Source organism: Jatropha curcas, chromosome 4 (genome assembly GCF_041381405.1).
Source record: "Jatropha curcas cultivar XTBG-Jc1 chromosome 4, XTBG_Jcur_1.0, whole genome shotgun sequence".
In the NCBI taxonomy this organism is placed as follows: domain Eukaryota; kingdom Viridiplantae; phylum Streptophyta; class Magnoliopsida; order Malpighiales; family Euphorbiaceae; genus Jatropha; species Jatropha curcas.
The window spans coordinates 28,687,343-28,702,680 of record NC_143154.1 but is presented as its reverse complement, the minus strand read 5'-3'; the positions used below and the strand labels follow the sequence as shown (position 1 = coordinate 28,702,680).

The 15,338-nt window shown below is 32.6% G+C and overlaps 2 protein-coding genes and 1 long non-coding RNA gene across 5 annotated transcripts; 1 reads left to right on the top strand and 2 right to left on the bottom strand.

Annotated features, from left to right (window-relative positions):
- Window positions 1–2,189: 2,189 nt before the first annotated feature.
- Window positions 2,190–4,460, bottom strand: LOC149497175 (uncharacterized). The gene is made up of 3 exons (XR_016320336.1): window positions 3,975–4,460; window positions 3,151–3,216; window positions 2,190–2,442 (listed from the first exon to the last, which is right to left on the bottom strand). It is a non-coding gene; the product is annotated as an uncharacterized LOC149497175 (long non-coding RNA).
- Window positions 4,461–5,519: 1,059 nt separating this feature from the next.
- Window positions 5,520–10,991, top strand: LOC105632345 (histone-lysine N-methyltransferase, H3 lysine-9 specific SUVH3). Of its 3 annotated transcripts, none has more exons than XM_012214704.4 (3): window positions 5,520–5,739; window positions 6,554–9,745; window positions 10,712–10,991. In XM_012214704.4, exons 1-2 carry the CDS (start codon window positions 5,523–5,525, stop codon window positions 9,685–9,687), a joined length of 3,351 nt encoding a protein of 1,116 aa, XP_012070094.2. In that variant the 5' UTR covers window positions 5,520–5,522; the 3' UTR covers window positions 9,688–9,745; window positions 10,712–10,991. The 3 variants fall into 3 exon arrangements, with proteins under 3 accessions (XP_012070094.2, XP_089576484.1, XP_089576485.1); XM_089720358.1 differs by having other exon boundaries at window positions 5,601–5,778; XM_089720359.1 differs by lacking the exon at window positions 5,520–5,739 and adding an exon at window positions 5,839–5,857.
- A 1,623-nt stretch (window positions 10,992–12,614) lies between these two features.
- EXLB1 (expansin-like B1) lies at window positions 12,615–14,789 on the bottom strand. The gene is made up of 4 exons (XM_012214705.4): window positions 14,573–14,789; window positions 14,367–14,473; window positions 13,522–13,833; window positions 12,615–13,070 (listed from the first exon to the last, which is right to left on the bottom strand). The coding sequence occupies exons 1-4, from the start codon at window positions 14,697–14,699 to the stop codon at window positions 12,873–12,875; spliced, it is 744 nt and encodes a 247-aa protein (XP_012070095.1). The 5' UTR covers window positions 14,700–14,789; the 3' UTR covers window positions 12,615–12,872.
- Window positions 14,790–15,338: the final 549 nt, after the last annotated feature.

Genomic DNA, 15,338 nt, shown 5'->3' with positions numbered 1-15,338 from the left:
AGAAAGGTTGGAAATTGCTTACCCAGTTGCGAAAATGTCGGAAAAGTGCAAGACAGAAAGGAAATGCCACTGTCCCTGCCGAAGAACGATATCGCAACTCCTTGCGATTTGCTGCACCAGTAGATGAACGACGATGGAGAAGGGGAGAGCGGAGCTACACCGTCGACGGGGATGAAGCTGGAGTCGATCGATCGCCGGAGAGTTGAGCTAAAGAGGCGACGCGATTTCCCGATCACAAACTCGCAAGTCTGCTGTGAGTGTACGCCAGAAACGAAAGGAGAGAGAGAGGAAGGGAGGCGAGGGCTGCTGCAGTGAGGAGGCGACAACGAGGTTGGCGATGGTCTCGGGTGGTCGGAAAAAAAAAGGAGGGGGAGGGGGTGTCGCGCGCATGGCGCTGGCTCCAGGAAGAAGAAGGGAAAAAGAAAAGAAAAAAAAGAAAAAAAGAAAAGAAAGAAAAAAATCTTGGGGCTTCTAGACCATTCCGGTTCGATTCGAACCGGTTTGGTCTAATTCAATGATTCGGCTCAATTTGCTTGGTTTTCGAGTTTTTCGCTTGGTTTTCGAAAAATCAAATTGGTTAATGGGTCCAGTTTAGCAATAATAAAATACTAGCCGGTATAATCTCATTGGTTGAAAATAAAAAATAAAAAATTTAGTTTTTAAATGAAAATTCTACGAAATTAAATTTTCGGGTCGTTTCAATGAGTATATAATTAATTTTATGATTTTTTTATTGAAAAAAATCTTTTAATATATTATATGATTTGCTAATATGACTTGGTATATCATAATTTTATATTTATATATTCCTAGTGAGTGTTATTTTCTATTTTATATCAAAGAATAAATATTATCTCTCCATTCTATTTTGTTTGCATGATTTAACAAAACACGTATATTAAACATTTAGTCAATAAATATTATTTTGTCATTTTTTACTCTTAATTTATTAAAATATTAACCAAAGTCCTTTATTTAATGAACAATTTATTATAGAAAAAATAATTGTTTATTTCCATTAAAAAGAATAATTATTTAGATATACAAATTTAAAAACCTTACAAATATTTTGGGTCATCCAAAAAATGAATAACAAGCAAACAAAATGGGACGAGGAGTAATATATTTCTTAATAAATAATAATAAATTATGGAAAAGAATCTAAAGTAGATTGAATTAATTAAAGTTAACATTAAAATTTGATTAGTTGGAAGATTAGTTATATATAATTAAATAGAAAAAAATAAATGAATGTTTTTATCTAAATCTATAACATGGGTTACTTTAAAAAATAATACATGAATTTAGGATAAAAATTAAGATTAATTAAACTACAAATTAGAATTACAAAGTATTATCACGTATTGAGTTATATAATTAGACATTATATAATAACCAAAGATTAAATAAACCATATATATAATATCAAACTTCTGGTTCAATAGCTATAAATAAAAAATTAAGTACAAAAATTAATTCAATGCAAATTACACATTAGAAAGCTGTGTTTTTTCATGATTACACTAATTAATTTGAGATTTTAAATCAAATAAATGTGACCTTTATTAATATATGAAATTAAATAATGTAAGATTTAGTTATACACGTTGGAACAATTAGTTTAGTGTAAAAAAAAAAAAAAGAAGTTTTAAGATAAACATTTGAATTATTTAATTTAACTCTTTTAATTTGAAAAATATATTATATTCAAAAGATAATGAGATGTAATATGTATAGAGTATAGTTGCAATTTCACAAATTCATTGCAAATTTGATATTAGACTGTGTTTTTTTTTTTTATCTTTTTACTTTTATTTTTTATGGTTGTATTGAGAAGAGTGTTTTTAAATTTACGCAATAAATACAATTATTTTTATATTTAATAACAACAATCAGATGATATAAAAATTTAATATTTTACTAAATTTAGATTAATTAAGATAATTACAATATTATATGACCTACTTAGGTAAAAAGTTCTTTAGTCAAATTTAAATATAGTGTCACGACCCGTTTCCATGGGCCGAACCGGCACTAGAGCCCAGGTAAGCTTAAGGCCCCCGAGGCCCGTAGTAAGCCTAAATTATCCAATATGTCTACCTATCTTTTCCAATTTCATCAAAACAGTAAACCCATATACAAACATCTAGCCCAAACTCAAATAACACATAATGTATAACCACGGCCTGTTCACAATAAATTATAATCACATTATGGGCTTACTGGTTCACCTGCAGCTAATTACATAATATTTAATTTATAGTGTAGTGCTAACAATAAGTCCAATATTAATACACAACCCTATAAATGCGGAGTCCAAAAATAATCTGATAACAGAATAATTTATACATCCAAAATTAAATAACATGAATATAAAGTTTACATTTGTAACTCTGCGGAGAAGATTGCAGAGCTTTAGTCGAATCAGCTGCTTCCTAGTACCTGGGAGGTTTGTTGGGGGGGTGAGTTTTGCAACTCAGTGAATAATAATAAATAATACACACCACATACAGTCAAGCAAAATGCACCCTAGTATACTGAATGAACACACAACAGTCAATCATATGACATTACATCAGCACCCACAAACAATATCACCTTCAAATAATCACATCACGTGGAAATTAGTCAGTGGCGTCACCTAAACCCCCGACGACCTCTCAAACAGCCCATCCTCTCAAACATGTGCACCCGGGGAGCCAATCCCCCATATCTGGCCGACCGGTCTAATCCTCACTTGACCAGTCCTCTCAATATTTTATTTTACATTCTCTCTTTTCTTTTTCCATATCATCAACATCATTTCATCAATTCATCAGGTGCACACGGGAGCGCCGATCTCCCATTTACCCGGCCGACGGTCCAATTTCATCAGTTCATCAGGATCCATATTTATCGATCGTCCTCACAAACCCAGGGTGACCCACTTCATCCCAACTCCACACAAACAGAGCACAGTATATACACAGCACAAATAATCAAACAATTCATTTATCATAATACACCAATTTCATCCAAATGCACAATTATGCATAAGTATAATTATAGTGATCATAACATAATATATTTGAGAAAATACAATATGTAAATATATAAAAATGTAATGTTATGCAAATGCAGTGTTGACATGCATTATTTATTATTACTCACAGTGATGGAGAGCGAAGTTCTAGCTTTGATTCTGTCCTGGAAGAGCACTAGATGGACCCGGGCGATCTACGCAAAGTTAGAACGACACAAAAGAAAATAATTCTATCAGACAATATTTCTCTACCACTCTAAGAATTTTATTTTATATTCTACATTTTTTTCTACGTAAATAAATGTCGATATTTAATTTCTTTTCTGTAATAAATTTTTATTTCTCTATCTAACTCTATTTTATTTATTTTCTTCTGAAATCTATTTTATTTCCTACCAAAATTTATTTTAATTTCCACTGAAATTTACTTTATTTTCTACCGAAATTTCGGCAGCATCTCCCCTAAAAATTGGACTATCTACATGTTAAAATATCAACAATATACCAATAATTCCAAACCACACAGCCCATCCATCGGGCAATCAATCAATTCACTTTCTCCCATCCTCCATAGTCTCCATATCAACATAAATTTATAAATGTTTCTTTAATTCTATATATTATCATTTCCTAACAAATTCATTTATTACTCGAATTTAATTCTAATCAATCAAGTAATTTTTATTAATCAATGGATCAACACTAAATTAAATTAATTTAATGAATCAAATAATTAAACTAATCAGTAGATCTAACCAAATTAAATTAGTTAACTAATCAAAATTGCTAAATTAAATTAATTAATCAAGATTGCTAAAATCAATCTCATTAACTAAATTACTAAAATCAAATTAATCAACTAAAATTAAGCTAACTAAAAGTACTAAATTTAATTAACTACCATTAATAAAATTAATTTAATTGGCTAAAATGTATTTAAAGTAATGTATACCTCGAATATATTTTTTTGTCGAATTTTTTGCTAGATCGGAAATTTTCACGCATGCCGGATTGGAGCTACGCGCGTTGGACGTACAAGCAGATGGCCGGAGTCGGGCTGGAGCGGCTGGACCACCTCAGATCGACGCGAAGGAGAGACTGAGTTGCAGTGGTGGCGCGATCTGGCGGAGGAACGGGTGGTGGCGTTGCTGTGATGGAGATCCGCTCGAGCTGGTGTTGCGCTGGAGCTGCGTGCGGCTGCGACTGGCTTAACAGAAGGTGGAGGCGGCGCGCGGTGGTGGTCTGTGGAGGATCGCGCCTGCTGGTGTTGGCTGGACCCAACGCAGACGCAGTCACAGCAAGAAAGAAAGAAGAGAGGAAGAAGAAAAGGGAAAGAAAGAAAGAAAGAAGAAAAGAGGAAGAAGAGAGGAGGAAGAGGTGGTGGTGTGGTGGTGGGCTGGAGGTGGCGCAGAAATGGTGAGGGTGAGAAATGAAGGTGCAGCGCTGGAGATAAAAAAAAGAGTAGATTTTTCTAGATGGTTTGGGTCGAACCGGTTCGATTCGACCCAAATCTTTGATTTTCAATTTATTTTCGGCTTTTTCAATCGGTTTTTGGTTCGGTTTTTTACAGTGTTCGCATTAAAATATTGAAATAAATTTCCAGGCTGTCAGTTTATTAAATTTAATTGGAAAATCTTTGAAAATAAAAATTCGGGTTGTTTCATATAGTAACTTATATTTAAACACTTTGAATATAAAGGTTAAAAAAGAGTTCACTATGAATAAAGAAACTTTGCTTTCTGTACCATAGTTTTATCTAATTTCAAGTTTCAGGTCTGCAAATTAATGTTAAAATCATCCAGCAGCACTTCCAATTTTAACTTTATCTATTAAATCCTTCATATTTATATAAATATATCTACTAATACTTCAATTTTTAAAACTATACTTATTGAATACTTCAATTACAAAATTATGTTTGTTGAATACTTATTCAATAATTAAATAAGTAAAAAACATCGTTTAATAATTTGTGGAAAGGTATGTACAAAATATTACACTTAATTAAAATATAACGAATAATTAAAAAAAATACAAAATTATATTTAATAAGTGGAATTTACAAAGTTGAATTATTGATAGATGTAATTTTAATATTTGAAGGGTTTAATACGTTAATTTAAGAGTGCTACTAAATCTTTCGTGTAAGGTTTAACTGTTAATTTATGAAGGAATAATGTTCAATTTATCCTCTCAATTTAAATCTCAATTTTATTAAAAAAAATAATAACTCTGAAAAATAATAACAATAATTATATCAATTAAAAACATAAAAATATTTTTTAATTTATCAAAAAATAATCCTTTTTATTCATTTGTTATAAAATTAAAATGATAATTATATAAAAAATTTAAATTTTAGGATAATTTCTATATTTTGTTGAAATTTGGGGGGCAAAGTGAGTTTTATCTATTTATGTATCGAGACCCATAAATTTCCTTTTTGCCTATAGGGAAAATTTTTTTTTATCAATCTTCATTGCAGCGCGTGCCAACTCCAATGGTACTTCTTACCTGTGCAATTCAAACGACAACGTTTCCTTGCCGCAAAGCCAAAGATCACGCCTTACTTGCTTTGTACTTGCAGACCGACTTCCTCCATATTAGCTTTCGACCTCGCACATGCAGTTTTCTTCTTCACTGCTCGTCTCTCGCTCTCTGTACATTCCCGGACGTTGATTTTGTAGAAAACAAAGCCAGCACGTTTGTACTAATCGGTTTGTGATCATCTAAAAGAATCTCTATCGTCTCTTCGTGTATGATTTTCTTTTCGATTTCCTTTTTATTCTGAAAATTCTTAGCTAATCGATGAAAGTAATCATGGATATTAAATTTGTACGTCCTTGATTCCTTTAATTAACTGTTTTTTTGAGGATTATTCTTGTATTTATTGTTATTTATTATGCATCCGAGTGAGCATTTGTACAATGTATGTTTAATATTGGGTTCGACTTTCCAATGCTTTTTTGTTTTCCTTGAACGGTACAAATCTTAGGTGAATCGCAGATAGTGTTAATACTGTTTGGTGATGTGCTAAATCAAGCTTTTTTCTCCTTTGTTTTCATTCGAGGGCCCATTTTTGCCTGGAAACGTCAATGTGGTTATAGGTTCATATGTTGTTGATTAATTATTGTATAGTTTTATTGAGAAATTTCCATCCATCTTCTTATTCTTTTAACCCGAGGTTGTTGATAATTAATGAGTATTGTGAGTATTGTGTCTTCAAATTCTCTTTGGTGAGAGATTACATCAATAACTTAGTGTCTTTTTTTTTTTTTTTTTTTTTTTTTTTTTTTTTTTTTCTGTTTTTGGTTGTAAAAGAACAGCGGTTGCATTGTTTATAGTTTGATGTTTTTGTTTATGTGTAACACTCGAGGTCTTGAGACAGCATCTTAAGATTCTTGGAATTTATTTGTTAGTTGACTTATAAATCTTTTTATCTTCTCTTTAGGCAACAACATGGTGTTAGTTTCATTTCCATAAAATCCTTGCTAATCAACTGTTTGCTACGGATAATTTTTTTAATTTTAGGTTTTTTCTGGACGCTTCACCAGTTTCCTTCATGTGTTGGAATGGGTTTGGTGGACAACACACTGCAAACAGAGTCGACAAGGGTGGTGTCATTGAGCAATTGTAGTTATTCTGCGGGGAAATCAGGAAGAATGCTAATGGAAAATGGTCATTGTGATTTGCCTACTGGTTTGCCCAAGTACAAGCGGCGGAGAATTTCAGCTTTTAGGAAGTTTCCTACTGGGTGTGGACGATTTGCCCTACGGATCTCTTCAAGACCAAATGAAGAAGCTGTTTGTGTTGGTAAAGTCGAGAATTCTGTAGATCGAGAGAAGAATTGTGATGCATTTGGGGATGTCACTGTGCTTGGTTCTCAATGTTCCAGTGTGTTGGAAAGTTTGGATCCTACAACAATGCTTAGGCCAACAAATGATGAGGAATCCAAGGCAGAAGCACCATTGATCTCATCTGATCAGGCGGATGGGCTCAATTCGGTAAATGTAACACCTGCTAAACTGCCATTACTTGGAGGTCCAGATGATTTGAATTATGCAGGGGATATTGATCACTTAGTAAAACCTTCAGGATATGAAATAGTTGGCCTGACAAAGGATTTGACTAAGGCAGATGCTAATTATCGAGTGGATCATATGGACCCAAGAAAATACCCTCCTCGGAGGATAATTTCAGCTGTCAGAGACTTCCCTCCACATTGTGGAAGAAATGCTCCTCGTTTTGTTAAGGAGAGTGCTAATATTCTTGCTATTACTGAGAATAAGTGTCTGGGTGAAGAGCAGTCTGTTATTGAAGAAGAGCAAATGAAACAGGGACTCAAGACTGATGAACAAGTGGGAGACAGTGTTCCAAATGGAGATGCTCTCAAATACAGGTTGGAGAGGAATGTTCCTACTCTGACTGGGGTTCATGTTCAAGCTGGATTTGAAGGACCTGATGCTGAAGATAGTAGGAAGAAAGCTGAGTTTGGAGCTTGTTCTGAGAATGAGATGAACCTGACCCAACAGGATATACTAGAACAAGGTATCAAATCTCCTGGGAAAAGCATTCAAAATCAATCTGACCTTAATATTGAGGCAGTTCCTGAATCAGACAAGAGGTATATTGGAGGCCTGGAGGATAATATGGGGATGGATTATATGGAGAAAAAAAATATGAAGAGAAAAATTGTAGAATACATTGAAGGTTCAGAACTTAAATTGTTTGAGGATGTTGTGGTTGGTCTTATGGCTTCTGTGAATAATCCTTGGAAGCAAGGAAAAATGTCCCGTAAACCTACTAAACTAGCTGGTGGTACAGACGAAGACAAAGGGAAGAAAAAAGCTATCATATTGCAAGAACAATCCAAAGCTGCTGTTAGGACAATGAAGAATGATGTGCAGGACTTTGGAGGAACATGTATGAAGAAGAAGAAGAAGAAGAACTCATCTCTTAGCAGTAATGCTTATAAAGGCACAATTCAGATGGCTGAATGGGATACAGAAGATAATCTTGGGCATGGTGGGGAATCTGATGATTTTCAATTGGTTAAGCGATCTCATAATTTTGATGTGACCCTTCCTCCTTCCTGTCCTAGCAGTTTGAGTGGTATAGGTCATGACAATGATGCACTTGTCACCAGAAATAAAGTAAGGGAAACACTGCGGTTGTTCCAAGTTGTCTATAGGAAGCTTGTCAAGAAAGAAGAGACAAAGTTGAAAAATATTAAGAGGCCTGATTTAGTTGCAGCTACTGTCCTTAAACAGAAAGGAAAATATGTTAATACAAAAGGGAAAATTATTGGATCTGTTCCAGGTGTTGAAGTTGGTGACGAATTTCAATACAGGGTAGAGCTTAACATTATTGGCCTTCATCGCCAGACTCAAGGAGGTATAGATTTTGTGAAGGAAGGTGGACGTCCCATTTGTACAAGTATTGTAGCATCTGGGGGCTATGATGATAATATGGATGACTCAGATGTCTTGACATATACAGGTTCAGGGGGGATGAAGACTGGAGAAAGGGAACCTGAAGATCAAAAGCTTGAACGAGGTAATCTTGCTTTGAGAAATAGTATAGAGGCCAAGAATCCTGTGAGGGTCATTCGTGGTGATACAAGAGTTTCTGAATCATCCAGTGCAAGAACTAAGACATATGTCTATGATGGCCTATATTTGGTGGAAAAATATTGGCAAGAAATGGGACCACATGGTAAACTGGTCTATAAGTTTAGGTTGGTTCGAATTCCGGGTCAACCAGAGCTTGCATGGAAAGTTGTGAAGAAGTCCAAAAAATATAAAGTACGGGAGGGTGTCTGTGTAGATGATATCTCGGAAGGGAGAGAGTTGATTCCTATTTGTGCTGTGAACACAATAGATGATGAGAAGCCTCCGCCATTTGAATACATAACGCGTGTGATATATCCTGATTGGTGCCGTCCTATTCCTCCCGTGGGTTGTGTTTGTATTAATGGCTGCTCTGAAACTGGGAACTGTCCTTGTGTGGCAAAGAATGGAGGTGAAATTCCATATAACCATAATGGGGCTATTGTTGAAGCAAAGCCTATGGTTTATGAGTGTGGTCCTTCTTGCAAGTGTCCTCCTTCTTGCTATAATAGAGTCAGCCAGCATGGTATCAAATTTCAGCTTGAAATCTTTAAAACTGAATCCAGGGGATGGGGAGTGAGATCCTTAAATTCAATCCCTTCTGGAAGTTTTATTTGTGAGTATGTAGGAGAGCTTCTTGAAGAGAAGGAAGCTGAGCAAAGAACTGGTAATGATGAATACTTATTTGATATTGGAAATAACAATGACAATTCTCTCTGGGATGGACTTTCAAACCTCATATCTGATACACAGTCAAGTTCTTGTGAAGTTGTTAAGGAAAGTTGTTTTACTATCGATGCAGCGAAGTATGGCAACATTGGGAGATTCATCAATCATAGTTGTTCCCCAAATCTCTATGCACAAAATATTCTCTATGATCATGAGGACAAGAGAATTCCTCACATCATGCTGTTTGCTGCTGAGAATATTCCTCCCTTGCAAGAGCTAACATACCATTACAATTATATAATTGGTCAGGTTCTCGATTCTGATGGCAATGTAAGGAAGAAGAGCTGTTACTGTGGTTCTTCAGAGTGCACTGGGAGGATGTATTGAGGCTGTTTAGCGAAAGGTGTTGGATTTGGAAGAAGCAAAAATAACTTACTTTCTCAAAGTAAGTTGCTTTATGGACTAGGGGTACAAGCATATGCATATATGTGTTTGGGCAGCATGTCATTATGCGTGTTTCTTTGTGTATCTGCATGCTTGCTGTGTAATTTGACGTGCATGATTTGTCTTACATTTCACACTCTCTTTATGATCAAGAATGCATGCTTGTTTAGTCAAAGAAAAGAATCTGATTCCTTTGCAATAGGTTGTGCTTGGCATTGCATCTTTTTGCTTGTCAGAGAAACACTGAATGGCTGTTGGACAGACAATGCATAATGGAACTGGTCTCAGTCCTCTTGGACATGAATATGTGCATTCTGGGCATTCTTTTGGACAAAAATATTTTTTGGCTCCAGAAATCTATGCTACCTGAATTATAGTATGGCCATTAAGTATAGCTATGCATCTGGGGGTTGGATTTGGATATTTCCCAATGTTCTGACATATTTCATCTGATTTGAATTTTCATCTTTCTGTATATATGTATATCTTTATTGACATATGCATTTTAGGAGATAAATTGAAAAGTTGAAGTAATTGCACCTCATAATACAGAAGGGAGCCTCACCTTTGTCATTTCTTAACAGAGTCTCAGTGCATCGCCATATTATCTGCCATATTCATACAATAGATGTTTTCTGCTGTAGATTTTGTGTTTTTCGATTGAAATTTTATTGTAGGCTTGGGCATCGGAACTGTTCTACAATTTTTAGCATTCCCAACGTCTCCAAATGTTGGGGTAACCCTGGAGGCTACAGGGGACTTGCAATTTCCATGTCTGTGTTCATTAATTTTGAGGATTTTCTTTGATTTAGCATTTAATGATAAGATCCCAGAGGAAGTGCTTTTATAAAATTTAGATTTTTACTTTCCATTCGCTAATGCATGGATGCATGTAGTGTCTTCATTGTAGAATTAGTTTCCGCAAATTTTATTTTACTAAGCTAGAGCTTAAATTTTGTTTATGCAGGAATTGTCATACTTGGAGACCAAACATATCACAGCACTAGTCACAGCTGTCATGTGATTGTGGTTTGATGCGCTTCTCAGCATGATCTACCAGGTTTTGGTTTAGTTCTCCTTTCTTTTCCTTTTTTTTTTTTTTGAGAAGACTATTTGCTGGTAGGTCCTAAAGTTACACCTCTAGTCCTTTCAAGAACTGTTTGTTGTTTGTATTTGGGTTTTGTATCTGCCCTGTAATTCCAATATAAGTCTTAAAAATTAATACCAAAACATAAGCCCTTGTCATACCTATCCATTTGTTGGAACCTTCCAGCATAAATTGCACAATTATTCTTATCAATTTCATCCCTTTAGATAAAAACACATTATGATACCAAAATCAAATCTGGTCAATAATGTGAGGATTATGCAGGCAAGTATTGCACTAAAACGGTAAAAAAAAAAAAAAAAGAAAAAAAAAGCTTGGAACAAAAAATTTTTGTCCTAGTCCTCTGACTTCTAACTATATTAACATTTTTAATATATATCTTAATAGTTAATATGTGTCCTGTCCGGTTAATATCCCTCTAGTCAATCTAGATAAGCATATAGTTGTAGCTATGATTCTTGTGAATCTCTTGGAGAAGGCTGTTGGACTTGTATTTGGTTTTTGGGCAACCCATAACACTTGTATTTTAGGCCTAAGATTTATTTCATTTATGTTGGATCTAATTGTGTTTAAAGTCCAATTAAATGATACATCCATTTTAATTAAATCGTGGAATTCATTTATAAATGAATTCTAGATAAAATTTATTTGTAAATGAATTTTTCATGTTTGAAATAAGTCTAAAATTAAAGATTCATTTGATTTTATTTTCTAAAATATTATTCATATTTGAAATACGTCTAAAATTGAAAATTCATTTGCTTTTATTTTTTAAAATATTGTTGACATTATATTTTGGAAGGTTAAGAGGATGTATAATTTTTTCATAAAGTTTTGGGTTGTTTAAGTTAAGTTCGTGGAATTTATTTGGAAATAGACATTTTTTAATAGAATTTGATTTAATTATATTTGAATTCGTAGAATTAAGTTTGTAAAATTTTAAATCTTTCATTTTTTTATATCAGCCACAAATTCAAATTTATAAATAAGTATTATAAATTTTATGTAATTCATTTATTTCAAACAACGGATTAAATATGGAAAAAATAGATAAAATGAAAATTCAGTAAATCAACAAAATTAATATTTTCAAAAACAACTCAATTGAAAAAAAATCTCTCATTTTCAATTTCAATTGCTGCTCGAACTATTTTATTTTTTAGACATTGCTAATGCCATCTAAACATTTCAATTGCACTTGCTATAATCACTTTCAATTTTTTAAATTTCAATAATTTATTTGCAATTTTTTTTTTTCACAAGCCTTGCTTTAATTTACGATTCCTCCAATTTATTTTGTAATCGCATTATGATAGGTGAAGTTACATTCAATCTAGTCAATTCTCATTAATTGTTTGGTTTCAAGAGTCAATCGCACCATTCAAGAGATCCATAAAAAATTATTACTACACAAATTAAATTTAATTTATGAGGATTACTTTGGATGTGACCGTCAAGTGATTAATTAATATTTGACAATAAAATACTGTATCAGTATCAAAATATAAATCATTTGTAATTTTGACAAGAACTAAAGAAGTAATTAATTTTTTAAAATTATAAAAAATTTAAAGTAATTTGATCAAATTATCATTTATCTCATATTATTATATTTTTAGAAAAAATAATCATCCTAAAATTACTTACATTTAAAATTACTTACATTTTAGATATGAGGAAGAAGAAATTAAACTAGATAAAAATATTAAAATGCAGTCATTAAATGAATCATTATGAATAGAGTTATATAATTCAGGCCACATATAAAAATATGTAATTTTTATTTCTCGCAAGTAAATTACACACTATATTATTTTATCCATTTTATTTTTCCTCAACCTAAAATAATACAATACCTAAACATATAAATTCTATTGGAAAACAGAAACCTATTTGATTGAACATGACATGACAAATTAACCTTATTGGCTTACATTTAGAAAAGACATACAAACTAATTTAGACAATTAAAAGAGTAGCTGAAGCTCCACTCTCACTTTTAATTAATTAATTAAAATCCTTAATTAAGTTGAATGGCTGAATCATAAGCAACTCCAACTTTCCATTCACTTGGAAGAACATTTGAAGCCTGAACCCATTTTAGCCCTTCACTCCCACTCACTTGGAATCTCAAACTAATGTAACCCTTTGGTGGATTAGGCATGTCCCAAACTCCTCCATAAGCCTTTCTCATACCTGTCCATTCCTTGCAGTCTTCCTGCATAAATATCAAAATTATACCCATCAATTTTATCCCTTCCAATAAGAAAACATTACACACCGTTCCACCCTGAATAGGTGGTTTTTTTTTTTTTTTTTGAACCTGAAAACTGAGTTTATATTCTGAACCTAAAGTCTTGTATGCACTTACGGCTAAATTTAGCATGCAAGTATATAATATTATTATTTTTTAATATGAACATTTAATTTGATCAATGTTGCTTTCTACCACATTATTTCAAATAACGTTTTTTATGATATTCCTCGAATTTTAAGTTAGTATGTAATTATTTAGCTGGTATATAGTAAAATCGATAAATTTCTGCATTCGATTTTTATATTTGAGAATTAATTCGAATGTGATTAATAAGTCTGCGAAAAAAGAAAATTGCTTTGCCATCTTGATTAAAATAATAAAAAAGATAGGAATTAATTAGAAACATATATACCTGCCATATTTGAACTGCTAAGATGTCGTTGAGGCCACCTTGATAGAGAATAACAATGGCCAAGTACTCAGGAAATCTGCTATTCTCATGAACTTTGAACATGACGTTGTAACCGGAATATCGGCAAGGGACTCTCCGATATTCAACATCAACGACGCCGTATGCAAAGAGCTCTAAGACCATGTTTGGTTGAGCCAGTCTTGCATAGGCACGAGTGCTAAGAATGAAGTCGGTTCTGTCTCCTTCACCATAGTCAGTCACCACTACGTTCACTCCATCATCAGTGCAAATATTTGGAGCCTTACACCTAACCTGAATTTAATTATGGAAACAATAAATAATTTGTAAGTATCATTTGTTAATTACTACTACTATAGAAATTTTTTATCAGGTAGTGCTTTATTTAAATATTTATATTTTTAAACTTCATATTATTAATTAGTGTACGCAAGCAAGTACTGCACTAATCACAAATGACCTTCGTTTAATCATGGAAGCTTTATAGTTTTATACTAAATTGTGTTTTTAAGAAGACCTTTAAGTATCTTCAATGTGCATGGTATATATGTGTTTTTAAAATAATATTATACGAGTAATCTTCCTCCAAGTTCACCAATTGATGAAAACTCTTATAGTCGGGAGAAAACTCGAATATGAGATCTCGTACTCTCGACATTTTTATATACAATGAAAAAATGTCAATCATACCACACATGATTGACATATACTATATCATAGTTTTCAATAGGACACTAATCTTTATAATTGGAAATGACAATATAGCACTCATATTATGTTGCAATAAATATAAACTTAATTTATTTTCTCTTGTTCATATATATTACCTGATAGCAACCACCACAGCCAGTGCCATTTCTGTACAACCTAGAAACTCCAGCCACATTTGCATTATTGACTGTCCTTCCATATTCTCCAAACCCACAAGCTCCAGCTAAATTGAAATGTAAAAATTAAACAAATTAATTAGTGCCTAAATAACAAAAAAATAAAAAATAAAAAATAAAATTAATAATCAATTTTAGGCACATACTTGGTGTCCCTAAGCAATCAGGGCTACCATAATAAGTTGCCCTAGAGTATGTGAAGTCTTGGGAGTAACTTATTACAGGCAACAATATAATGAAACAAACAAAGCAATAACCATAATTAGAACCCATAGCTTGAAATGAAAGAAGTATTAGTAATTAGTGGCAAAAGTATGGAAATGAAATGAGATGGGAAGCTATGGAATTAAATCCTGTATTTATAGGTGAGGCCAGAGGCTGCTATTCAGACAAATTGTTACCTTTTTCTTTGAATCTGGACTAGGGAGGATTATATTAGATTAGTCCATGTAGTCTCTTTTTTTATTATTATTTTTTGGTTTTTTTTTTTTTTTTCTTTTTGCTTTTGACCCTATAATATGCCTTCCCATAGAAATGGAAAAAGAAGGAAAAAAAAAAAAAAAAAAAGAGCAGTAATAAGAAGATATATATACCAAAAAAATCTTTCCAAACTTCAGTGTGTTTAATAACCCTTTTTGCCTTGTCATCTTCAATAAAATAAGATTGGGTTTGGTAATCACATTTAAATTAGATGTTATAATTTAATTATTGTACTTAAAGGAATAGTTTATTTATCATTAATTCATTCCATCTCCTTACTATGTGTTTTTTTGCAAATATTATTATTATTATTATTATTATTATTATTATTTATATTGTGAATATCAAATAATGAATTACATAATAGGAATGTCTCCCTGGAAGGTAGACATATTCGATCCATTTTCATTTTCTTACTTAATATTTTGATTA

Bases quoted from the DNA above. Each gene is read 5' to 3' on its own strand.
- LOC105632345 (XM_012214704.4), top strand. From the start codon at position 5,523: ATGGTACTTCTTACCTGTGCAATTCAAACGACAACGTTTCCTTGCCGC. The intron at 5,740-6,553 runs GTTTGTGATCAT...TTTTAATTTTAG, and splicing joins CAGCACGTTTGTACTAATCG to GTTTTTTCTGGACGCTTCAC.
- EXLB1 (XM_012214705.4), bottom strand. From the start codon at position 14,699: ATGGGTTCTAATTATGGTTATTGCTTTGTTTGTTTCATTATATTGTTG. The intron at 13,834-14,366 runs GTAATATATATG...AATTAAATTCAG, and splicing joins GCTGTGGTGGTTGCTATCAG to GTTAGGTGTAAGGCTCCAAA. The intron at 13,071-13,521 runs GTATATATGTTT...ATATTTATGCAG, and splicing joins TAGCAGTTCAAATATGGCAG to GAAGACTGCAAGGAATGGAC.